Source organism: Oryzias melastigma, linkage group LG15, assembly GCF_002922805.2.
Source record: "Oryzias melastigma strain HK-1 linkage group LG15, ASM292280v2, whole genome shotgun sequence".
In the NCBI taxonomy this organism is placed as follows: domain Eukaryota; kingdom Metazoa; phylum Chordata; class Actinopteri; order Beloniformes; family Adrianichthyidae; genus Oryzias; species Oryzias melastigma.
Genome location: NC_050526.1, coordinates 23322106 through 23346727, shown reverse-complemented (window position 1 = coordinate 23346727; position 24622 = coordinate 23322106). Strand labels below are relative to the sequence as shown.

Here is a 24622-nt window from a genome sequence, read left to right as displayed (position 1 = left end):
CCCAGTAGCTCCAACCTCAGCATCATTTCATCAACATCATCACTGGTCCTTCTCTCAATGTGTTCAAACCATCTCAGTCTGGGTCCCTGCGTTTATTTTCAAAACATCTAGCATAAGCTGCTCCTCTAATGGATAAATCATGATTCTGTTCATCCTCGTCACTCCCAAGAGAACCTCAACATCATCAGCTATGCTACCTCCGGCTCTGCTCCCTGTACTCCAATGAATCTGATTAAAGTTTCTGTTTAGAGGTCAAACTTATTTTAGAAAAGTAAAAGACAGCAATAAATGGCATGCTGTCATTCACATGAGGTTGAATTTGAAGTGTTGGGAATAACTCATTACTTTTTGCAGGTGAAAGTTATTATTCTTTCAGGTGATGTCTTGAAGTTGAGTCACGGTAACTGTATTCACAGTAAGATCTACTTACTCGAAACATTTAGATCTTTATTGTCATAGTCACAACTTCAATGAAGTTTGCCTCAACTGAGTGGGTTGCGACTGATGAAGTCACTTGGATGAGTGGTGAAACGTTTCAAAAAAGATTTTAAGTCCAGTTTGCCCGATTCAATTTCAAGACAATTACTTTTTGATGTGACAAAGATGTATATGACAGCACTGAAAGATTTAAGCTATGTTTAGCAATGATTTACTCATTATGTCTAGTAACTTGTGTTTCATGTCCAAAAAGTAATTGTTCAAAGAAGCAAGCTTGTGGGAGATTGTAGTCATTTTGACATTTTTTTCTTACTTAAATACAGAACTAAACCAAGTTTTCTGTTGGATTTGACAAAATCTGAACACTTTACTGGAGGCCTAATGTAATGTTAGTGAGTTTTCTAAAGTGCCTCTGGTTCGTTTTTGTCACAGAGTCAATATTGTTTGCTGTTGTTGTTTCAGGCTAAAATGAGTTTTTTTAACTCGCAAGTCTGTCAGAGGCACACAGGTTTGAGGTTCTTCATCTTCATATTTTTTTTTAGTACCGCTATTTTAAACTAGACAGACTTAAAGCTCAGAGTGCAATTAGGCTTCTTATAATTTCACTTTACCCACAAATAAATAAATAAATAAAGCCTTAATGTCCAACACTTTGTGGTACATTTACCACTTAATATTATGTTCTACTTCTGCAGGTATTAACTCCTTAAAGCTTGGATTTATGTAGAGCTTGGAAACGTTTTTTTTTTTACCACTTTAGGCTTTCAAGTAGATACTAAATTAGTCAGGTAATTTTGGAGCAGAAGAGGCTTGATGCATATTTGCACCAATATGCATTAAGGTATTAAGAAAGTAAGTAACTTAAAAGTATGTCAGGAATACAATATAACAGTAAAATTGTAATATATGGGATTACTTTTAAGCGACAGCTAAAATTCAAAATATTGCAGTTTGGAAGTAATTTGCACAACACCGTGTATCTATAGCAGGGGTCTGTAACCTCAGGCTCCGGAGATACATGTGACACTTGTGACCGTCTGATTTAAGAAGAATTAAAAAATAAAACAAACAAAATAGAATTCAGAAAGTAACATGTTTTTGGACTAAAAGGCTCATCAAGCGACACAAATAGTCAGATAAATCGAACTTTATTTTAATTCACCCACAAACAATTGAAGCATAGTATATATTACTCTACAAGGCTCAGACAACAGTACCTGTTATGCTCCAACAATTCATCAAGGTGTGTGACTTTGTAGTTTAACAAAACATATATCTCAGTTCACAGAGTCAGCTCTGATCTACAGCTCTGATTGAAATGCACTAATAGCACTAGAACAAATTGTGCATATATTTTTTCTCACTATTGACATTAGATTGCTCACTACTAAACTTGCTGCATTGAGATAATCCTACATGGTCTTTTATTTTGAAAGGATGTCATTAACCTCAGTCAAAATGCATAAACTTTTTTTCATATTTGGGAAAATTGGCTATTTTCTTCATGTTTATGTTTTACTTATATCAAAAACAATTGAATATTTACATTTATCATGGTAACATAACAATACAATAGCATGCATATAAATCAGTATCTTATCTTTCTAAAGGTAAAACGCTGTGGATCGTACAGGGTTTAAGTTAGTAAGAAATCATCCTGCAGTGTTAAAGGTTGCATTGCTGGCCCCTGATCTATGTGTTATGAAGATATACATGTTTAGGGGGTCGATGAGCAGCCAAGGTAGTAGTTATAGCATTTCCTACTGTCACAAAAAGGTACTACAAATCAAGTGTTTGACATGTTGATTTTAGGCTTTATTTGTCATTAATGTCACCACTATAATCTAAGATTAAATAAATCAAATAAAATGTAGATATAAAAAACGATGTATTAATCTTGCCTGTTCTCCTCTTGTTTTTGGCCATTATTCAGGATGTTATGATTCTCTATTGTGGGGTTTTGGCGCCATCTAGCGAACCAATTAAATGGTGTTAGGCTTATGACAACAACTTCTGCTGGGAGTTAAAAAAAAAAAAAAAGAAACAAAAAGAAAAAGACAATCAAAGTCAAAACATTCACCACTGCTGACCAGCATCTGGTCCAGATGTGGGTCCAGACAAAGACAGTAGTCATCAGGGAATCCCCCGTAAGACATAAAAAAAGTCCTGCGAGCAGCCATTGGGGGCACATACGCATGCGCAGAAATCTTAAGCCTGTCACTGTCTGAAGTTTCGTTTTGCTTAGGCGTGTTCCTGTAGGCTGTAGCAAACGAGCCAAAACTAGCTAAACTGTCAACATGAAGTCGCGTCTAAGGTATTGTTTTAGCCGAATATGAACTTTTCGAGAGTCATCCAAACGTATCAAGTAAAACTCGTACAAACCTGTTAGTTTGGCTAACTGGGGAGCAACAATGGTATTGTAAGCTAAGTGTAAACAATCGACTGAGAGCCCTGGGAAAGGTGAGTTTGTGGATTAAAATAGGTTTTTTAAACATTACTAGTGTAGACTCTTAAGTTCACTTTGAGTTATTATTATGAGTTACTGCAATATTTGTAAATATATTACATGAGAAAACAAAACAGTTCAATGCAGACATTTGTCAAATGTGATCCCTACATCTGAGAAGATTATTTGTATTTGAGGACATTGGCAGACTGATCTGAAAGCATGGAGCGGTCCACGCTGAAACAGGGCCAGCTGTTTGGGTCTTGGGAAACCAAGGAAAGACTTGGAATGGGAGGCTTTGGACACGTTTACTTATACCAACATGTGGTGAGTTGTATGCTGCACATTCAGGAAGACAGCATCTAAAGATCAAAGGGTTTATTTCTGCTATGTTCATCCTTTGTTTTTGTTTGGATCAGGACACCGGAGTGAAAATTGCCGTGAAACATTGCCGCCAGGGCCTGAGCCTTAAGAACAGAGAACGGTGGAGAAGAGAGATTCAGATCATGACAAAGTGACTGCTCTTTGTGGTCTATCCAAATCAGAGGTCTGCAACCCTTAAAGAGCCATTTGGTCAATTTTCTTACTGACCAAAACCCAGCCAAATTCCACCTCCTTGTTAAAATATAGATATATTTCATTGTAATAGGTTTAGCTTTTATTATTCACAATAACTGAATCATAACAGTGTTATATTTTTCTGCAAAATAGTTACATTTTGATTTTGAGAGGAGGACATACAAGTTAAGTTATTTTCAAAATAAAACACACTTAAATATGATTATTCTGCTGCAACAAATCCAGTGAATAAAAAAAAGAAAATCAAGTTAAATATATTATCAGGTTTTTGATGCAGCATCATCCTTTTTTAACCATTGACAATAGATTAAACCTTTTTCCGTAATTTTTGCTTATTTATCCGATGTGTTAAAAATCTAAATGAAAAAAAAAACTTTATTGAATTACACAAATTAATCAAAACTTCAAACCCCTTATTTATTCAAATTATTAGCATTGTTCTTTAAAACGTGTGGCTGCTGAGCCTCAGGTTGCAGACCCCTGAACTAAATCTTGTGACCTTTAGTTTTTACAAATGCATTATTTCATGTTTGTTGCCACTGTTCTCAGGCTGAACCATCAGAATGTTGTTCAGGCCAGAGAAGTTCCTGAGGAGCTCCGTTCAATCGCACGAAATGACCTACCATTGCTGGCAATGGAATACTGCTCAAAAGGAGATTTACGAAAGGTATGAAATAGCTATTGCATTTATATATGTTTATAAGAAGTTATCATTGTAGCTAACGCATTTACTTTTTCATTCAGGTGCTGCATAAACCAGAAAATTGTTGTGGATTAAAGGAGAGTGAAGTCCTCTCGCTACTTAAAGATATTGGTATTGTTTTTTAAGTTATTACTTTGATACAAAACAATGTAAACTCTGTGTAATATGAAGGGGGTTTCTAAATCTGACCAACACAGGGGCTGGAATCCAGTATCTTCATGAGAAAAAGATCATTCACCGAGATCTGAAGCCAGAAAACATAGTTTTACAAGAGATCGATGGCAAGGTTAAGTCATTTAGTTTGTAACATGCATGAACCTTGTATTATGTCTAACACATACAACAGATTTTTTAGTTCTTTTTTTTTAAACTTTTGTTTCAAAATTCCTTCTCCAGCTTGTACATAAAATTATAGACCTGGGGTATGCAAAAGATCTGGATCAAGGCAGTCTCTGCACATCCTTTGTTGGAACACTACAGTATTTGGTAAATTTATCGTACAAAATATATGATTCTTTTGCATTTTTATTTAGTTTTGAAGCTTTGTATGTACACGTGACAGGCTCCAGAGCTGTTTGAGAGCAAGCCCTACACTGTAAGCGTGGACTACTGGAGTTTTGGGACAGTGCTCTTTGAATGCATTTGTGGCTTCCGGCCTTTTCTGCACCACATGCAACCCGTACAGTGGTAAGCTAAAAATATGCATCATGTTTTTTTTCCTTCTGTAGTCATTCACAGTTTGACTCATGCTAATTTACTAGTGTAAAAAAAGGTGGGGCAAAACCTTAATTACATGAATCAAATCTTATCGGTTCAGAAAAAAGGTGCACTAAGTGAACTTCAACTCAGGCCTGTTTCTGAACAAAGTCTGTGTGTAAACAAACGTTTTTTTTTTTTTTTGTAATTTCTTTTATTATTTATTACCTTTTTTAAGGTAAGATTACAGTTTTTTTTAACTCAGTTAACTTCAGATTTTACCCTGAATGCTTAATTCATTTTAAAATGTTCTTCGAACAATCTTTGGAGAGCTAGAAAGATTTCTTTAAAGATTTCTCTAATGTTGGAGACACTCTAAGAGTGTAGCATTTTAAAGGAAAAATGGAGATGTCTGGTTATGTTTTCCAGACTAGTTGTGTTTCAAGAATGGTGATGAATGTTAGAAGGTCTTTTCAGTCTTGCGTCAGGTATTCTAAATGTATTTTCATGTTCCCAGCACAAGTGATTTACAACTCCTGGCAATTTTGTACTTAAAAATGAGGAAAACTTGGATTAGAAAAAGAAGAAAAGCAAACGTTAATTTGTTGTTTTCAGCATTTATTTGAATGGGTCTATTTGTGCTCCTGCAGGACAAGCAAAGTCAAAAACAAGGGGCCGAAGGACATCATGGCATTCGAGGACATGAACGGTGAAGTTCATTTTTCAGCACGCCTACCATATCCCAACAGTCTTAGCAGGTCACAATGTAATATTTTACTTTAAATTCGTCCAGCTCTCTTGTTTCTGAGTAACTCATCTGATGTGTTTGTTTGTTCAGACCTCTGCAGGAACAAATAGAGTCTCTTCTCCAGATGCTGTTGCTTTGGGATCCTTCAAGTCGTGGCGGAGGACTGGATCGTTACACAAATAAGCCTCACTTTTACGCTGTTCTGCAAAATATTCTTAACATGAAGGTTAATCGGATGAAATTTCTTCAATCTAGATTTCCAGCATTCCATAATGTGTGTGAGTTCTTTCGAAATGACAGAACATAAAGTGAAACTAACCTCAAGGATTTCACTGTTCTTCTTCCAGGTCATTCACGTCTTGGACATGACTTCAGCCAAAGTGCACTCTTTAGATTTGGGGACGGATGAGAGTTTACTCTCTTTGCAGCTTCGCCTGGAAGCAAAAACAAAGGCACACATTTCCCCACAGAACCAGGAGCTTCTGCTGGAGACAGGAAACTCCCTCGACCCCCGCACGCCGCCCATCCAATCTCTGCCAGAGGGCTTGGTATGCTTTATGGATAGACAAGCAAAGACAGGTTTTTGTGTCAAACACTGAATACATAAACCACAATGGGCAATATTTCTTGTACTTTTATCTGCTTTTTTGTCTATTTAAAAGTTTTTTTTTTTAATTCTATTTTTCTCATTGTTTTTTATGTTTCGCTTTTTTCTGTAAGTAAGCTATGTTGTTTTTTTTCTTTTTAAGGCATTGATAAATTTGGTTTGTTTTATAAATGTTTTGTGAAATGTAGAGTGTTTCCATCTTCCTTATTAGAGCAAGTTTGTAGTTTTATCTTCACAAAGTATATTTTTATGCATCCACAGTTTGATTACCTTTTATTTCAGCAAGGCTTGGATAACTCCATAGTGTTCCTGTTTCATGCAAGCCTTAACAAATACTCTGGACCACTGATTGCCAGACGTGTGCCAGAGAGTGTCGACTTCATAGGTGAGATCCTGTCTCTACACCATTACTCTAGATTTGGTTCTGTATTCATGTTTACATAAAGTTTATATAAGGTTATAAATGAAAAACCTTGTCGCTCTTAATGTTGCTTTTCTATTTTTGAAAGTTGATGTAACTTAAGCTCAGTGTCTAATTTTGTGTCTTGTGATGTGTTTGTGTTGTCAGTCAGGGAGACTAAAACACAGCTCCCCCTCTCCGCTCTTAGAAAGGTCTGGGCTGAAGCTGTCAGCTATGTATGTGGACTAAAAGAAGACTACATCCGCCTGTATCAGGGGCAGAGAGCTGCCATGTGAGTTTGTTGCCGCATAAATGATCAATGTAGCATTCCGAGACTTTAACTCCTGCTGTTGTTTGTGTTAGGCTAAGTTTGCTGCGTTACAACACCACCTTGACCAAGTTCAAAAACGAACTGTTCTCTGAGTCACATAAACTCCGAGCCAAACTGACTTTCTTTAAGACAAGCCTCCAGTTTGATCTGGAGCTATACACCAAGCAGATGAACAACGGCGTCTGTGAGTGGATTTGCATGACCTTCTGTGATGCATGCTGCAATTTTCAGTTATTTTTAACGTATATACCTTCTGATGCTGCCATTGTGTTTTACTGTAAAGCTTCACAAAAATTGTTGACGATTTGGCAGAACAATAGAGAAGAACTTGATGCATTAACAAAGGTGAGACTCTTTCAAAACAAACGTTGATTTGTGGGAGGGATTCAAACAGCACAGCGCTAAAGGTTTCCTGCTGCAGGCTGCAGACGTGGGGCGCCTGGATCAAGAGATTCTTGCCTTGCATTCAGAGATTGTGGAGCTGCAGAGGAGTCCGTATGCCAGAAAACAAGGAGATGTACTAGAACAGCTGTGAGTATCACTGCAAAGCTGTTATTCCACTTCATTTTTAAAAATATATTTTAATCCATAAGAACTTAGACTCATTGTCCTTAAAATGAAAATTACATGGGATAAACCACAGACCAAGTGGACCACAGAACACATTTCTGATGTTTTTCTGTTACACTGATGATTCTTGGGGTTAATTCTTGGATGTTATGGTGTAGAATTTAACCCCGGAGAGCCCACAAATAATTTTCTTTTAAGCTTTTAAATGTGATTTGATTATTTTTTGTTTGTTTGTTTGTTTTAAAATTGATTAACATTGCCAAAATAAACAAACAAGCAAATAAATAAATACAAATAAAAGCCAAACTTGACCCTGTGGGTTCTTAAGGGTTAAAATGTCTTTGTTATGGCTTAAAAGATTTTGTTTCTGATGAAATATATACTTTAAGAAATTAAAATAAATATAGAGAGCTCTATATTAGAAACGCAGACAAATTTAAACTTTGAATTGTAAAAATAATACATGCTTTTGTCTCTTTTTTTCAGTGAAAAACGAGCAATTGAACTCTACAGGCAATTGACGATGAAATGTAAAAGTTAGTACCCAAACTTACCTAAAGGAACATTTTTTAGTGTAATTGAAAAAAAAAATTTTTTTTGTGTGTGTTTCTTTGCATTTCTAAAACTGCTAATTGAATAATGAATAATGATTGAAAGGTTGTAATTTTTCATCTGCTTTTCAGGTCCTGACCCCCCTCGTGGTTACAGTGACAGCTTAGATATGGTGAGAACAGTCGTCCAGACAGTTCAGAATCAGGACCGAGTGTTGAAAGATCTGTACTCTCACCTCAGGTAATCAGTTTTAATCTGATACACCGAAAATATTAACAAATTGGTATTGGTTTAAAGTAGCTTGAGTTCAATTTCTGACTGTTCTATTTTTCTGTAGTACAATCCTTGTGTGTAAACAACACATTGTGGATTTGTTCCCTCATCTGAAAAAGGCCCTGGCAGACATAAAAACGGCAGAAAACGCAGTTATACAAATGCAAATGAAAAGACAAAGGGAGTACTGGTATCTTCTTAAGGTTGCCTGTGTATGTATGCTATAAAAAGTACAACAGACTCTTGAGAGCTTCAAGTCTTAAATTTGTGGTAATTTGATAGCCAATATGATGTATGATTGTGTGTTTAGGGAAAGACCAAACCTCCAGCGCCATCACCACAACCCTCTAATAGGTAAGATCTCTTCTAAATGGCCTTTAAAAGATGAATTTCACAATAAGTTGCCGTTTAAGGTGTAAAAACTATTTAAAGTTGTAAAAGTTTAATGTCTTTTTCAGTGAAACAAGAGAGCTGCTCGATGAAAATCAGCGGTATCTGAATCATCTAACTTCTCTCATGCAAAATGCTGCACAGAACATGGAGCACAGTGTGATGGTAACGTATGGAGAACATCATAAAATGCTAATGTGTATTAGTATTGGATGTAGGGCTGGGATACTTAGCCATCCTCTCATGTTTTTTGTGTCTTTTTGGGTTTTCGTCTAAGTTTACTCGATCTTAAAACAGTATATGATGCGCTAATGTGTTTGTTTTTCCTTTTCTTCAGAATCAGGACTGGAGCTGGACTCAGTTTGAAGAGGTGGAGATCCAGTCACAGAAACCATAAAGACTTTCCAAAGATTACAATAACTGGCATATCAGAAACACTTTCTGTATGCTCATACATTATGCGTTAAGACAATAATGTGTTAACATATGACAGGCCTTATGAGACATAGTTCAGACTTTGCTGCACAAACTCCACCACAGTATATTCATACAAGCTTTTACATGTTTTAAGATGTTTGTTTTAATGTAAACATATTTAATGTGTTTTTTCCATATGTTTTAAACATATTTTTATTTTCAGATAAATCAAAGTGCATTATTTCTGTCAAAAAATGTGTTTACAATGGAAGCTGACCTGATGTTTTCATGTTAAACACAAACATTGTTTGTCCGAGTCATCCTTTTGTGTCAGTAATCTGGATACCATTCTTGTAGTTAACAGCCTTAAGAAGAAGAAACATATCACAGCAATAAATACAATTTTAAAGGATTTGGTTGGAAAATTATTTAAATGCCACCTCTGTATAAAAGTACTTTTTCTTTCCACTTTTGCCTACATGAGCTAACATTTTTTGGGTTTTATTTTATTTTAAAATGTTGTCTAGTTTTTCAACTTTTTCAAACCATTTTAGTTCTTTTTTTGTTTGTTTGTTTGCTCTGCCCAATTTTTGTTGCCTGACTATGTTAGTCTTCCATTTATTTTAGAACACCTTATGTCACATTTGGTCTTTTTTAACTGAAATAAATTTTTGGTCTCCTTTCTAGTAATTTATGCCCCCTTTTATCAACATTAAAAAAATATGTTTGTTTTGTCATAGTGTGTGTTATATTTATAATAATTTGTAAAACAATTAAATGTATTTTTTTGGTTAACGTGTTGTTATTTACATTTTGATAGAATTACTAACCCAAAATTACAGACATCTTGCAATAGAATAAACATTCTAATGAGTTTGATATTTGTACATACTTTTACGATGAAAAGAACATTATTCAATACAAAGTAACATCAGCCTTATTATTGTGTATATATCAAATTATCCAGTCTCAGAAGCGCAAAATGACTGCAAAAAAGAAAAGAACAAAGCATTGTACTCAGAAACCTTTTAAAATTATAGTAGGCTTTTTTCCGATAGTCCGTGAAGTAACCTCGATGAAGCAAATCAGCGTTGGAAGGGGAGGAGTGACGTGAGGGGGATGGTCCGTCGAATGATAAGACCAGAGTGCAACTGTTCGACACTTGGGTAATTTTCATTTTTGTAATATTATATTCATTGTAATGCTTCAGTTGTTGAAATAAATAGTCATCAGGCTTGTCCACTGTGTGCATATTAGTTATATTATCACCGTTTGACAAGTTGGAGTTGCGTTTAGGTGCAATGTGCTGACGGAGTAAGCGATTTCCGAATCCACCCGTAGTGAAACCTAGCTAGCTAGCAAAGCGAGCCTGCTAGTTTAATCGTTTTCAAACCACTTTCTACTTTCTCAGTGTGGCCGTCGCGTTCGAGTATGCAGAATTTTTAGGTTTATTTGTTGCTATATTGCTTTGTGGAGGCCACTCACTTGTTGCCCTTTATAGTACATAAAAACAGAAAGAAGAAGCACGTTAGCTTTCTACTTCCACCATTCCCATTAGTCCTCATGTGTTACGCATTGAGGTTACATTACATTTAAAACCTGATCAACAGCATTTTAAAAACCACCTGTTTATATATTTTAGCGTAACAAGTTTTAGATTCAACAGATGCTTGATCAATATGTATTTGCTAATAACAATATTTTATTGTTTTGTTGCTTTGTACTGTTTACTTTTGATATTAGGCACATAACACAGCAAATTTGGTTCAATGGGATGCATACTCTGAGAGCAGAATGAAATCTCTCGCATACTTTAAAATACTCTTTGATGTTGGTCATTGAAACTCTAAAAAAATGTGAGGATTTTTGATAATCTCAGTGCTTTCTTGGGTGTGTCATAAAAGTATTGCAACATTGTCTACAGGTTAAGAGGGGGAAAAAGCCCGAGTGGGGTATTTTGATTCCCTCAGTGCTTACTGTTGTGTAAATATTTCTGCAGGTTTACATTTCCTTTTGTTTTTCTTGCAGGTGAGTGTAAGTGAGGATGACAATGCCGCATGTAGGGGCAGTATTTGCTGCAATGGCAGGAGTGGTTGCCATCATGTTGCACTCTTCCATTCACAAGATAGAGGAAGGACACCTTGCTGTCTACTACAGGTATCCCATTGGGATTTTTTTTAACTGTTTCTATTTTGTGAAAAATGCACCTCATTACTGTCTATCAGTTGGGACCTACTTATCATGATTTTGGTGTTTTTAACATGTTCTTGTAGCATTTGCTGATAGTGGACGGCAAATATTAAGAACATTAAACTCGAAAGTTGCATTTTTGAGTATATCTGTGTTCAAATTGTTGTGAATCAGGCACAGACGGAGAAAAAAAAGACACTTGAAAAACCCTGTAGCAGTGATTTAAGTAGTGGGCCACAAGCTTCCTGCTCCACTCTATTCCGATTCACTCGCTCGCAGACTAATAGATCCATTTACGTCTTCGTTTTACTCGTCCAAGCTGGCATTTGGCTCAAAACTGTACGGCTGGATAGCTCCAATATTAGTCACCATTTTTGCTATTATGTTGGGGTTGTGAGAGGCTGTTAGCTAGTGAGAGAGAGTGTAAACAGAGGGATTATGGGGAATGAAGGCAGGCTTACTCCATGGCAACAGTTCCAGCCACATCTCAGAGGTGAATTTCTGATGAACTCTTGCCACTCAGCAAAATAATGTCCCAGAAAAAGACAGTTTTTTTTGGCTTGAAATTGCGTAAACATAATTTTTAAAAAAAAACTGAGAATGCTTTTAAAATTGATGTAAAAAAATATTGGAGTGGGACTTTTAAAGCAGTCTTTGTGTATAATAACCTTTATGCCTTGTGTGGCCGATTATAAGCAGGAAGACTATATGGAAGCTGTGCTGGGAATTTGTTTTTATTTATTTTAGATATTTGTGTATGCGGATACATACCAAGCAATGTTTGTTTGTTTTTCCAGAGGTGGAGCTTTGCTAACTACTCCCAATGGTCCTGGATATCATATCATGTTGCCTTTCATCACCACGTACAGAGCAGTGCAGGTAAACTGACATTTCTGCACTGTTACCTACTTTTAATACTTTTTTTTTTCAACTAAAGTCAATCAAAGGCATTGTATTTTGAATCTACAAATAAATCATGAGTATTACTGGAATTGGAAAAATTGATGAGTGATTCAGATTTTTCTTTTTTGCCTAACAAAAAATGCTCTGAGAAGTGGAATTATTTTTGAATTTTTCTGTAACTCATTTAAATTGTATGATCAAGAATATTTGCTCAGCTGGATAATAACTTTTGTAATTGTTGGATGATTCTAAAAAAAAAAAAAAAAAAAAGTTTAGCTTTTGAGAACAAATATCTTCAGAGTGGCTGAAGTCTTCTGCTCTGACTTAATCGTTCAGACATAATTGATGGAGATTTAACACAGGAGAATACAAGAAATTTCAAGAGAATAACTAAATCATATGCGATGCACTGTATGTATGTGATATTTCTTTGTTGTTCAGTTAAAATATACTCAAAAATTTAAAATAATGTCTCACTCGTTTTCAATTTCACTTGTTACAGCTTGTAGCACACACTACCCAACTGTGTGTTCTCAATTTCAATCAGGAAAAACATCCAAGACTTTACCATTAAGGCAAAAATATGTTTGAACTTTTTCTTTCAGACCACACTTCAAACTGATGAGATCAAGAATGTGCCTTGTGGAACAAGGTATGACTGTTAACTGAGACACATTTTCTGAAATTAATTCTTCTCTAAATAGTTGTTTGAATAAAATCTTGTTTTTTTTCTTTCTTAAATAGTGGTGGTGTGATGATCTACTTTGACAGAATAGAAGTTGTAAATATGTTGGTCCCTACAGCAGGTAGAGCATATTCAAATATTTGTGATTGCAAACTTTTTTTTAAGTTACTTTAACTGCAGTGTCTTTGTTTGTAGTGGTGGACATTGTGAGGAACTACACAGCCGATTATGACAAAACTCTAATTTTTAACAAGATTCACCACGAACTGAACCAGTTTTGTAGTGTCCACACACTACAGGAAGTCTACATAGAGCTGTTTGGTGAGGCTTTGACTAGTTCAATAAAAGTGCTCTTTCCAGGAACTCCAAAAAATATGTATTCAAACTGTTTTCCATGTGTCCTGCAGATATTATAGATGAAAACCTCAAAACTGCATTGCAGAAAGATCTTAACGCTATGGCACCTGGACTTACCATACAGGTATGTAAACACCTAGGCTTCATAGTGATAAGGCATGCACTGTGACATTTTTTTTTCCATAATTTAGGCAGAATTTTTGCAATCCAAGAAAAAATATTGTACAATAGTATGCACTCTTTCTAAGAGTCATCTGTTCAAAAATAATTCATCATATCTTTAGTCGTGTTAGTGTTTGCCTTTATTTTTATATAAATAAAATATTAAAATTGAATCAGCACTTTGATGAACATTGTAAGCTTTATTTCTCAGTAAATTGTAGTTGTTTGGCCACTTTCAGTCAAGCTTGTTGCATTTTTGTGTTATTTTGTTTAATTAGCGTGTCATTTTTCTATGATTCCTTGAAGGCTGTCCGTGTCACCAAACCGAAGATTCCCGAGTCCATCAGGAGGAATTTTGAACTCATGTGAGTTTAGAGATTTACTCTATGCCTCAGTTCCTTTGAAACTCACTCAATTACTTCAATTAAATACAGTGAGGAGAATTAAATATATATATTTACTTGTTTGTGTTTTATAGGGAAGCAGAGAAGACTCGTCTCCTAATAACAGCTCAAACTCAGAAGGTTGTGGAAAAGGAGGCGGAGACTGAAAGGAAGAAAGCCATCATTGGTAAATTTGTTGTTTTGCTGTAAATCATTTAGGCGGTTTTATTTGCATCTTTCGGTGCAGTTTCCGTCGTTTCTCTTTGTCAGTCATGTGGAACATCGTTTTGTTTTTTTGTCCTTTAGAGGCTCAGAAAGTGGCTCAAGTAGCAGAGATCCAGTTCAAACAGAAGGTGATGGAAAAAGAGACTGAGAAGAAGATTTCTGAAATAGAAGGTTTGCATAAATGCTCTCATTTCCCTTATTCATGAATAATAATAATAATAAAATGTATTTGTTTGGTTTCTTGGAACCCAAGGTCAGAGTACATAAAATATTGACAGTAAAAACAAACATTAATACAGCAGAAACGTAAAATATGCACTTATAAAATAGGCCATTGTCATGGGAGGAAATAAGTAAGTTGGAAAAGATGAGTTTGTAGTTTCTTGCAGAATTGTGGGGGAGAGCGGGTGGTGGAGGAAATGTCTGTTTTTCTCATTTGTCTGATTTATCCCATGTGCTTGTTTCAGATGCTGCTTTTCTGGCCAGGGAGAAGGCCAGAGCAGATGCAGAATATTACACTGCTGCTAAGTTTGCTGAGGCAAACATGGTAAGAATTGTAGAAGCACCATCACTTACTCCAAGATTCAACAATAATCATCTAACCTTATCTCAGTAAAATATGAAAATATTGCAGGCTATTTCTATTTTTCAAGGAAAGTGTTTGGTATTTTGGGATTTATATTTTGGTAATATTGTTTACATTTGTCCAGATTTAGACTGGAGGACTTTTCTAGATCTAAACTCCAATGAAATTTGTATTTTTAACATATTCTTAGGGTAATTTTATGATGATGAAGGACATATATTAGGAAAATTAAACTCAAACTTGCATTTTTGAGTATTTCTTTAATCAAATTGTTGTGAATCAGGAGGAGAGAAAAAAATGCAGTTTGCAAAGGAGTTTATTTGTGATGTAGAAAATACACCAGACAGACCACAAGCTCCTTGATTTGCCTCGCAGTAGAGAAAGGAAGGAGGAGGTGGGGTTGCTCTGCACCAATGGTTCTACCCAGAACTCAGAGGCAAATTTCTAATGAATTCTTACCACTCTGCAGAAATTTTTCCAGAAAATAACTCAGATTTTTTTTAATTTTAGTTAAAAATTATGTAATTAAAAAGATCATTGGGAATTCTTTTAAAATGGATCAAAAAATGATTTGAATGGGACTTTAAAGCTGCTTGTTGCTCACAGGCTTGTATTGGAAGATGGATCAGCTCAGTCCATCTGTGAAAGATTTGACAAATTGTTTATGGATTAGCTAATAAAGCACAGGCGTTTTATAGCTTGGATCAAAATTATTTTATTTTTCCAATTAGTTATTATCAATCTAGATCAAATTTCTTCATCAGCAGCAGAAATTTGTATGAAGATTTTTATGAAGATGCCCCAGATGACCTATCTCAGACTTTTGGCTGAAATTATACCTGTGTTTTGATGACAAAGAGCTAAATGTGTCATTTTCTTAAAATACTGACATTTTTCTTGTAACTCTTTGCAGCTGAAGTTGACTCCGGAGTACCTGGAGCTGATGAAGTATCAGGCCATAGCTGCTAACAGTAAGATCTACTTTGGTCAGGACATTCCTAACATGTTTGTCGAGGGCAACTCACCCAAGTCCGGACCAACTTCAAGTTTGCCCGGCTCTGAATCAAACATGTTCAAAGCAAAGCCAGATGGGCACTGAGGCTCCAGGAGAACCTGATGAGGACCTTTCACTGAAAATTGTGGGTGTTGAAGCTTTGCAGATGGTCTTAAATCTAAGCAGCAGTGGGGACAGTAAAGTGAAAGATGATCGGAAACCGTGAGAGCTGGGACGAATAGGGGTAAACGGAAAGTTGGAGGAAAAAGCGAGCTTAAGGAAAGATTGATGCCATGGTAAAAATAATTAGCATAAAACGCCTATGCCTGGAAAGGTGACAGTAAAAAGTCGCCCTAATTTAAATGTGCGCTTCTCTATTTCAGGTTATGCATTTTTTTTTGTCTTGCAGCTGCATTGATTTTTAAAAAAAATTATTTTGTTTTTCTGTGTGTGAGAGCATGATTTGTGATTAAATATGAGATGATTTTCTGAAAATGAATGTCTGGCTTTGCAGCACTGGAATCTGACAGGTGACACTAGTTAAGTTTAATGAATACTTTGTATGGGTTGAGGTGAAAGTTACATTTGTGCCATTTTTCTGCCGGTCGTCTCAGAGAGTCCATTTGAAGACTGAGTAATCATAGCTTCCATGAAACGCTGCCTTTGAACTGTTGACTTTTAGTCAGCTTATGCACCAACGTTTTAGGGTAACAGATGTGGTAGGAGTCGGTCACTGGATGGAAGCCACTTTTATTTTGGGTTTGCTGAATATGTGCAACGAAAGCTTTAATTACAGTGGAGCTGTGGATGATTTACTGCTTGTTGTGTAGTTTATTTTCTGGGGTTTTCTGTGATCTGGTGTTGATTTGGTTTGATTTTTTTTTTTTTTGGCAATTACTTTAATTCCCATTAAGATAAAAGAAGAGAAATCAAGTCTGGTTTTCTTCATTAAGTTCAGATGATTGACAGTTGCTATGAGTGCTACAGCAATAAATACTAGCTCAACATGCTTAGTCTTTTTGTTAAGAATGTTAATTTAATTGGATTCTGATTTTCATTTGAAAGTAATGCTTAAATCAGATGATGGGTATAATTTATTAAAGATCACCAACTGTCTTTTTTTCAGGGCTTTTCAGTTTACTGTCAGTTCTCAGGAATTGTTTTTCATTTTTATAGAAAAACTTATCATTGCTACATTGAACATTTGTTCTTCTGAATCTTGAGACTGTTTTTGAGACAAGTGATTCTGGGTTAAATTGGAAAAACAAAATTCCCATAATTATATTTGCTTCGGCATATATAAAGTCAGTTAACAGAAGCATTTTTAAAGGATGTTCTGTCAAAAATGGGAGAAATTCTGAAAAAAAAAACCTAGTAGTTTAGACTTTGTGAAAGTTCTATAAGAAATGCACATCTCCCTGTTAAAGTGATATTTAGGCAACAGGAGTTTAAAAACTACACAGAAATGAGCTTTATTGCATTAAGAGGTTTATTTTATTATTTTTTTTTTCTGGGGTTTGAACAAAATGCAAGTTGGTGCTAGTTTTTTTTAAACATTTTTTGGGCTGTTTTTCAGTTTTTGGCTTCTTAAACACTGAAAGACTTTCACCACTCAGATTTCAAGCCTTATATGAAAATGAGCTAACTGACCTGCAGGCTGAATATTCTAACAAACTCAATGTCAAGAGAAAACACGAGTTTAAAGCAGCCCACGCCGCTTCTTTTTTTGAAGATGAAGTGCTATGTAATCTTCAAATGAGCTAAAGGCTTTGGTTGTTTGGTGGAGGGTTTAAACACACTTAAACAGAATAAAGCAGTTATGAAAATAATTTTGTCAATATTTTGTACAATTTGTGAAATTTAAACATTGTCTCCTTGTTTTAAAAAAATGTTTACATGTAAAAATGTTTCCAGGTTTTGACAATGTTTCTATGTAAAATAAAACCTATTTTGGTACCAGTCCTTTTTGGGTTCGTCGTCTGTGATTTTCACTGTTTACATGTAGTTCAGATCGTTTCCAAAAGGACGTAATCTAACCCAACATGAGGCGGGATATGACTCATTCTGAAATCTGGTTTGGAAAATTGAGTGCCGTTTAAAAACATGGTGAGGTACTTACATTTTGCAATCATTTAAAACTTTTTAAATAATTCTTATACAGTAAAGTAAAAAGTGTTGTATGTCTGAAAGACAAAATAAATATTAGAATTCTAAATCTGACATGATAAATCTATATTAAACTGTAAAAAATGGAATAAAACTACAGTTTAATTATTTAGTTGGTAATACTATATCAAAACATGCAAACTGTTTTATTTTAAAAGCTTTTGCTTAAAAATATTTCTAAAATGCAGTGAAGCATAATGTTAGAATGGAGAATAAGAAAGTTTGCACTTTGATTGGACTAACAAAAAAAGGAATTTTAAATACATTTACAAGTGGGATTAAAGTCTGCATTAATTGGAGGAAAAACTCCCAAATTCCTACAATTTTTCAAACACTTAAACTATACAGGAAGTTGCAACTCCAAAGTCTTCAATATTTAAAACTTAAAACCTGTAAATTCATTTTTTTAAGTACATTTGTTGTTCATCTCACCAAAACTGCAAATCAGCTTTCAATGAAGGTGTTTTTTTAAACGAAGCACGCGGAAGTGCTTATGGAAATATGAAAGCTTCCTCTAGTGGTTTTTAAACATGTTTTCTGTGCTTTATTAGCTAATCCACAAACAATTTGTCAGACAAGACTTTTATTTGAGCTGAGAGCATAAAGAAATGACTCCTTTGTTTTCAAGTTTGAAGTTTTTATTTGCAAACTTGTGCTAATTTCATTGTGAAAGCCCGTAAAACACAGCAAGTTTATATGTTTATATACCCCCTCCCACCACCACCACCAACCATTCCAGGAAGTGAGGTGATGGTCAGGTTTTGCTGCTTCCTGCTTGAGCATCGCTTTCCTGGGATGCTTTTGCATCACATCCATGATTTATCTAACCTTGACATCTTCCGGGACGTTTCCCTCACCAAAGGGCCTGAGTTGAGGGTGTGGTTCCTCCTCTATGAGTAAATCTATTCCCAAAACGGCGGGGTAACATGAACATGAATCATCAGCGACACACAGCGCTGCTCTGTTCAGCTCTTTTCTCTCACATTTTTATCTCCTGTGTGTTTCTGCAGTTTCCCAGCAATTCACCCTGCCTGAGCTCCTTTGGCTTTTCTTTAAGTGATCCTAAAAAAAAAAAAAAAAAACCTGCAGTTCAAGCTGACAAACGCCATTGTTGTACAACTATAGTTCTTTATTACAACTTAGTCAATGGGTTTTAATAGTCTTACTCAGGCTGTGAAAACACTCCTTTGTTTGAGGAAATTACCCTGATTCTATTAGCTTAAAGTAGACTCAAAAGTTCCAATGAAAATATCTGAAACTGTTTTTACACCAGTTTTAAAATCCCTTCAAGATTTAAAAAAGTTAAAGTCAATTAACATATTTATAATAGCAATGTTACTTTACATTTACTACATTAGGAAAAGTGAGCTATTTTGAGGATAAAGTAAACAAAAATGTTTCAATTCACACAACAAAATGATTTTTTTAATGCAACAAAAATACACTATCAAAAATTTAAGCATGCTGGCAGAGCTAGAATAAATTGTGGCAGCAGCCCAAGTAGAAGATTATAAATATGGAGAAATCTTCATATCTTAACAAACTGGCTATCATGTGCTATTTCAAGGATAAGAAAGAGGTAAAATTCACAGTCAATATGAATATGAACTTGCTTTATGTTGACATCTAATTTTCTCCAAAATACTAAACTAGGTAACAAGCATAAATAACTTTATTCCTCTTAGTTTCAACCCATCCTCTTTCATGACATGTTCTCATAAGAAGAGTGGAAGGACAGATTAATCGTTTTCACTGCAGTTATTCGATTAAACCTTAAGAACACAGTGTTATTGGACAGACAGTCTCTTTGACACAAACCAGATCAGGGTGACCATACATTTAAGTCTTTGCTCCCATAGTCTAACACAAAATTTGTTCCTGCTCCAAAGCTGCAAATCAAAAAAACATCCAGAAAAAAATAGCAAAAACTAAAACCTATGCAAATGAAAACATCTCCATATGGGTTTTCAGTCCCAATTGATAACTCATTTATAAGAATATGCTTTAATTTCATAATATTTTGAGTTGAGTATTCTTGTTTTGTGACAAAGAAAATGAAAGACAAGCATGAACCAAATTTACATTGAAATAAAATTGGTCATTTACTCATTCCATGGATGTAACTAAAACTTAATTTGAGATGTAATCAAAAGTCATTTTTAACATTGAGAGACATTAATAATGAGGTGGGTTGGTAATGTCATGAAAAGTCACTAAAATAACACAAACGGAACGGGTTTAGAAAGTTCTGGCTAAGATAGAAAGTGCTGCTTAGCTTCACAAACTTTATATTTGAATAGTTAAACTGCTGGTAGCTGCTAGAAAAACATTCTGTGACCATATTTGGCCATTTGTCAGTTATTTCATATATTCTCCAGGAAACCTAGTAACTAAAATTTGTTCTGCCTTTGAGGAACCAGCACAACGTGTTACATTTCATCAGGATGTGACATCAATATCTGGAAATTCATTCATGTTGATAACGAATTTCCAAATCTGTTCCTTATTTGCACATTTGAGTTTAAAATTATATTTCCAGACTTAAGTTCTTTTTAAAGAAAATTAGGTCACGTCACTAATCTGCTTTTCTAAAAAAAAGAAAAAGAAAAAAGAAAACAGATTCTTAGAGTCTACCAGTTACAGCTGTAGATGTGTGTACTAGTTTTGTATTACTGCAATGTACTATTGCGTACTAGCTTTTGCTTTGTACGTCTCCAGGTGCCGCGTCAGATCTTCTATTCGCATGTCCTTCAGGTGCACCAGATGTTCTAACTTGTTTACTTTTATCTGCAGGATCTGGAAACAATGATGAAAAAAGCAAAGTTTATCCCCAAATAAGTTATTAGTGAAAGAAAAGAAAAAAAAATGTCACTTTTTTATTGTAAACATAAAAAAAGGTTAATTCTATGGTTTAAAAGGCTCCTTGTTTGGTAAAGGAGAAGTTGAGCACATCTTCACTCTGCTTTTTTGTGTTGCAAATGTTTGCAAAATGAGGAATAAAAAAAAAGGTCAGATCCGCTGGGCAGCTGCTGACTCACAGACCACTGCTGACACAGTATGACACATTTGCAACACACACACGTGCAAAAATGCAGCAGCATTGCAGGTGGGGAGCCTGTCTGACAAAGCTTTTCTCCAGCAGGACCACATGTTGTTCACACATATGTTCCCATTCAGGTTAGAGTTTACTGCATGATTGTATTGGAGTACCTCCACTGTCTCCTGCAGAGACATGACTGCCTGCTCTTTTTCCTGGAGGAGGAGCCGTAAATTCGGGTCCATGTCGGGGTAAAACTTGACTGCGTGTTGCAGTTTCCTGTACAAAGAAAAGGAAAAACATTACTTTTATTGTTACTATAAATTCTGGTATTGCTAAACTTGTTTTAAAGTCAAGGTCATACATGTTTTTCTCCACGTTCCTCTCATCTTTCCTCAGTTCTGTCAGCTGAGTGGGGGCCTGATGAATTTCTACATGAAAAGAAAACATGTTTTTTTCTTAAAATAAATAAGAAATAAATTAGAATTATGAGTGTCTTGTGGTGAGACACCTACATGGCTTCATCTGATAAAGAGGGGGGATTAAAGACAGAAAGAATGAGAAACAAGGTAAGATAGGACCAAAGAAGAAGAACAAACTTTGGCTTTTAGAGCTTAGCCATTGATAAACACTATCTGGTGGTCGGGAACTGATAAGAAGACTGGAGCCCTGTTTCTGATGGTAGAAAGGGAAGAGATGGGAAAAGGAAGAGCAGAGGAAGAAGGTGCAGGCCAGGGCTGAGGTCAGATTCACAGAATGGCTTTGCTGAGTATGGGAAATAGAGGAGACACATATCACCATATCACCAATTCACACCCTGACAGCTGAGTGTTTTTCTAGTCACTCCTGTCTTCAAAGGGAGGTATGTTTGTGTCAGCATGTGGTCACTGCTATCTCCACAGCTTTGCAGACCCTTTTATTTTTTTTTTATTTAACCTTTACTTTACCAGGAGGATCAGTTGAGAACATCTGCAGTGATGATCTGGATTTCCCACTATAGTTAGTGGGAAGTCCAGGGAGAGAAAACAAAAAATCCCCGAAGAGGCAGAATCAACACCGACAGTGGTAATTATATGTGTCTTAAAAAAAAAAAAAAAACATCTTGTGTTTACTAATGCAGAACAAGTCTAAAATTAAACTGACCTCCTTTCCATTTCTAAAAAAAGGTGAGATTTTAGCATTGTCAGCTTACCTTTTTTCCACAAACTAAGCTGACACAATTAAACAATCTTACTTAGTGTCAAAACACAGTCATCAAATTTGAATTTAGTTCAGCAGTTTTTGTTTCCGTTCTTCTGAGTTCTGCGTGTTGCAACTTCCAGTCAACCCTTAATCACCAGATCACTGTCCTGTGATGTGGTGCCAAGTAAATCACTGAATAGTTTTGTTTTAATTCATCCCCTTTTAGTTCAACAAGCTTGTTTATATAAAAAAAAAGATACGTTTCCGAAGTAAAAAAAAAAAAAACATAAAAGGAACTGTACCTGCACAGGCATTCTGCAGGTTCCTGGTGTCATAGTAGTCCAGGTTCTAGTTCAGAAAACAAAGAAGGTAAATGTGGTTTTCTTTGTATGTGTATTTAAAATAGAACATTATATTACAGACAATAATTGTGCCATTTTACAAACTGGTATATTGTTTTTTGGGTTCTCCAGCTTGTTGTCGATTTTCTCCCTGAGGGCGCTGAGAGCTGACACCACAGCTCCAGAAGAGCTCAGAATGATCTTATTGAGAGTTTCCTCTGGTACATGAAAGTCAAGCTTAGAAAACACCTTCCTGTTAAGACAAAACGTTCTGGATTTTAATAAACAAACATTAATAATTTGCTGATCCATAAAAACATTTTTTTTTTTATTGCATCTTCTAGGTCTGCAACCTATGACCCTAAAAGAGCCATTTGGTTCAGTTTCCTACTGAACCAAAAATCAAGTGAGAGCCACAAAGTCTCACTTTCCTGTTTAGAAAAACTGAATTTTATTTAAGTTTTTTGATGCTATTAAGGAATTCATCATTATAATGTGGTTTTTAAATGTTTACCATTTGTAAATTTACAGCAATGTTATTTTGCTTGTTCTACATTTTAACTTCTTTAACTTTTAACAGTGTTTCCTTTTCTTTCAAAATAAAATACCCCTTGTGTCAAATAGGATCCTCGCACTGCAGCAGATTCACTTAAATTAAAAATGCCAGAAAGCCAAGCCAATCCATAGTCATAGTTTTTGTGTTCCTTAATCTTTTTACTCCCTCTACTATCTAATGGAGGAATAAAAGAGCCACATGTGGCTCAGGAGCCCCAGGTTGCAGACTCCTGCCTTAAAGCAACCAGTACAAAAACAAACAGACAAAGAAAAAACAAAGAAGTTCAGATAAATAGGTCACGGAATATTTTTGACAAAATTGTCTACAACTTCATTCATTTTCATGCAGGATTTACTTGAATTACTTCAACCATATTATTATATTGCTATGCTACTTTTTTGCAACTCATTTTATTTATTTATTTAAATATAATATTTTTTTTTAGGAACATGACTTATTTATTCTATCTAGTGTCAAGTTGTGAAGAAATCTTATTTTTTGTTTTCATTTATTTATTTAAACGCAATTAATTATTTAGGCACATGACTTTGATATTTATTCTACCATATGTCAAGTTGTGAGGAAATATTTATTTATTAGTTCATTCATTAATTTATTTTCCATTGTAATCTTACCCCTTTGTCATAGTTTTTCACTCAATAATAAAAGCAACATGAAGGTAAAGTTGGCATCTTAATGGCTTGTTGTGTCAGGATTTACTGTCGGCACATTTATCAGTGAAATTCCTAGATTTGTGGATTGCTGATAAGAAAGACTTGTTCTCACATGCTTGTAGTTTTTAAGATCATGCAGGACAACATGTTCCCCCCTTTTTAAGCAACCCAGAGTTTCAATTATGACCATTTTATTTGCACATTTATTTTTGTTTTACAGAATATGCTAATAAATTCCAAATTAGGGTTTATCTCTTTAAACTTATCTTGTTTTTATTTTTTCCCTGATGCATCAAGCCAACAAAACCGCAACATAACAGCACCGTTATAGCTTGTTTTATTGTTATTATTAATTAATTAATTCATTTACATATTTATTTTCTCATTCCCAACTTTAAGTAAGTTTAGTAGACTAGTGTTTGCACTGATTAGTCAAAAATAAAGGATTTTTTTTCTCTTGCCTGTTAAGGAGGTTCCAGTTACTGAGCTTTTGCTGCGTGGAATTTGCAGGGATGTAGTTGTGCAGGTCAACAAGCTTTGGGAAGAAATGTTTTACAACCTCAGCAGCCATCACTGCAGAGGGTCCAGCAGACAGTTCAGAAGACAACAAACACAGACACTTGAGAGGATAAACTGACGAGAAAATACCAGATAAATTAAAGCCAGATCAAATTACTTCTCCTACATGTTTATTTACGAGCGCCAGTGGACTACTAGTGTAAACAAAAGCTCAGACTCACTACCTCCGTCGCTGAAGTCTCTTGAAATATTTCTTTTGGGCCTCGACAGAGGTATTTTGTCAATCCACGCGAACAAATCCTGCTGTTCCTCGTCATTAAGTTCCCGCTCCATCCCTTAAAATATATTTTAATCACTTATCAAAGATGTTAAAGGGTTAGCTTGTTAGCTTCCATTGACAACAGAATGTTTGGATCGTTGCTAGGCGACAGGAAACTACGGCAACACAAGAATATGTCGCAAAATTTGAAGATTCCCACGTGCTGAATGTTGTTTATTCTAGTTTGTTGCTA

At 35.2% G+C, this 24622-nt stretch overlaps 2 protein-coding genes and 1 long non-coding RNA gene across 8 annotated transcripts; 1 reads left to right on the top strand and 2 right to left on the bottom strand.

Moving 5' to 3' along the window:
* The first annotated feature begins 1955 nt into the window (after positions 1-1955).
* On the top strand, positions 1956-11267 carry LOC112162018 (inhibitor of nuclear factor kappa-B kinase subunit alpha). Of its 2 annotated transcripts, none has more exons than XM_024297635.2 (23): positions 1956-2898; positions 3093-3211; positions 3304-3398; positions 4013-4130; positions 4208-4277; positions 4364-4452; positions 4563-4652; positions 4729-4853; positions 5513-5620; positions 5701-5836; positions 5958-6158; positions 6500-6602; positions 6786-6909; positions 6981-7132; positions 7232-7293; positions 7370-7479; positions 8005-8054; positions 8202-8310; positions 8408-8555; positions 8654-8697; positions 8802-8898; positions 9071-10316; positions 11179-11267. In XM_024297635.2, the coding sequence occupies exons 2-22, from the start codon at positions 3107-3109 to the stop codon at positions 9128-9130; spliced, it is 2196 nt and encodes a 731-aa protein (XP_024153403.1). In that variant the 5' UTR covers positions 1956-2898; positions 3093-3106; the 3' UTR covers positions 9131-10316; positions 11179-11267. The 2 variants fall into 2 exon arrangements, with proteins under 2 accessions (XP_024153403.1, XP_024153402.1); XM_024297634.2 differs by having other exon boundaries at positions 1957-2898; positions 3082-3211.
* Positions 4514-6046, bottom strand: LOC118599760. Its single transcript, XR_004949254.1, has 2 exons — positions 5930-6046; positions 4514-5824 (listed from the first exon to the last, which is right to left on the bottom strand). It is a non-coding gene; the product is annotated as an uncharacterized LOC118599760 (long non-coding RNA).
* Positions 11268-18417: 7150 nt separating the features above from the next.
* spef1 (sperm flagellar 1) lies at positions 18418-24557 on the bottom strand. 5 transcript variants are annotated; one of them, XM_024297652.2, is made up of 9 exons: positions 24332-24554; positions 24053-24164; positions 22467-22614; positions 22323-22368; positions 21203-21269; positions 21012-21117; positions 20495-20597; positions 18785-18863; positions 18418-18703 (listed from the first exon to the last, which is right to left on the bottom strand). In XM_024297652.2, the coding sequence occupies exons 1-9, from the start codon at positions 24441-24443 to the stop codon at positions 18655-18657; spliced, it is 822 nt and encodes a 273-aa protein (XP_024153420.1). In that variant the 5' UTR covers positions 24444-24554; the 3' UTR covers positions 18418-18654. The 5 variants fall into 5 exon arrangements, with proteins under 5 accessions (XP_024153420.1, XP_024153421.1, XP_024153422.1 ...); XM_024297653.2 differs by having other exon boundaries at positions 24335-24551; XM_024297654.2 differs by having other exon boundaries at positions 24053-24126; positions 24335-24551.
* Positions 24558-24622: the final 65 nt, after the last annotated feature.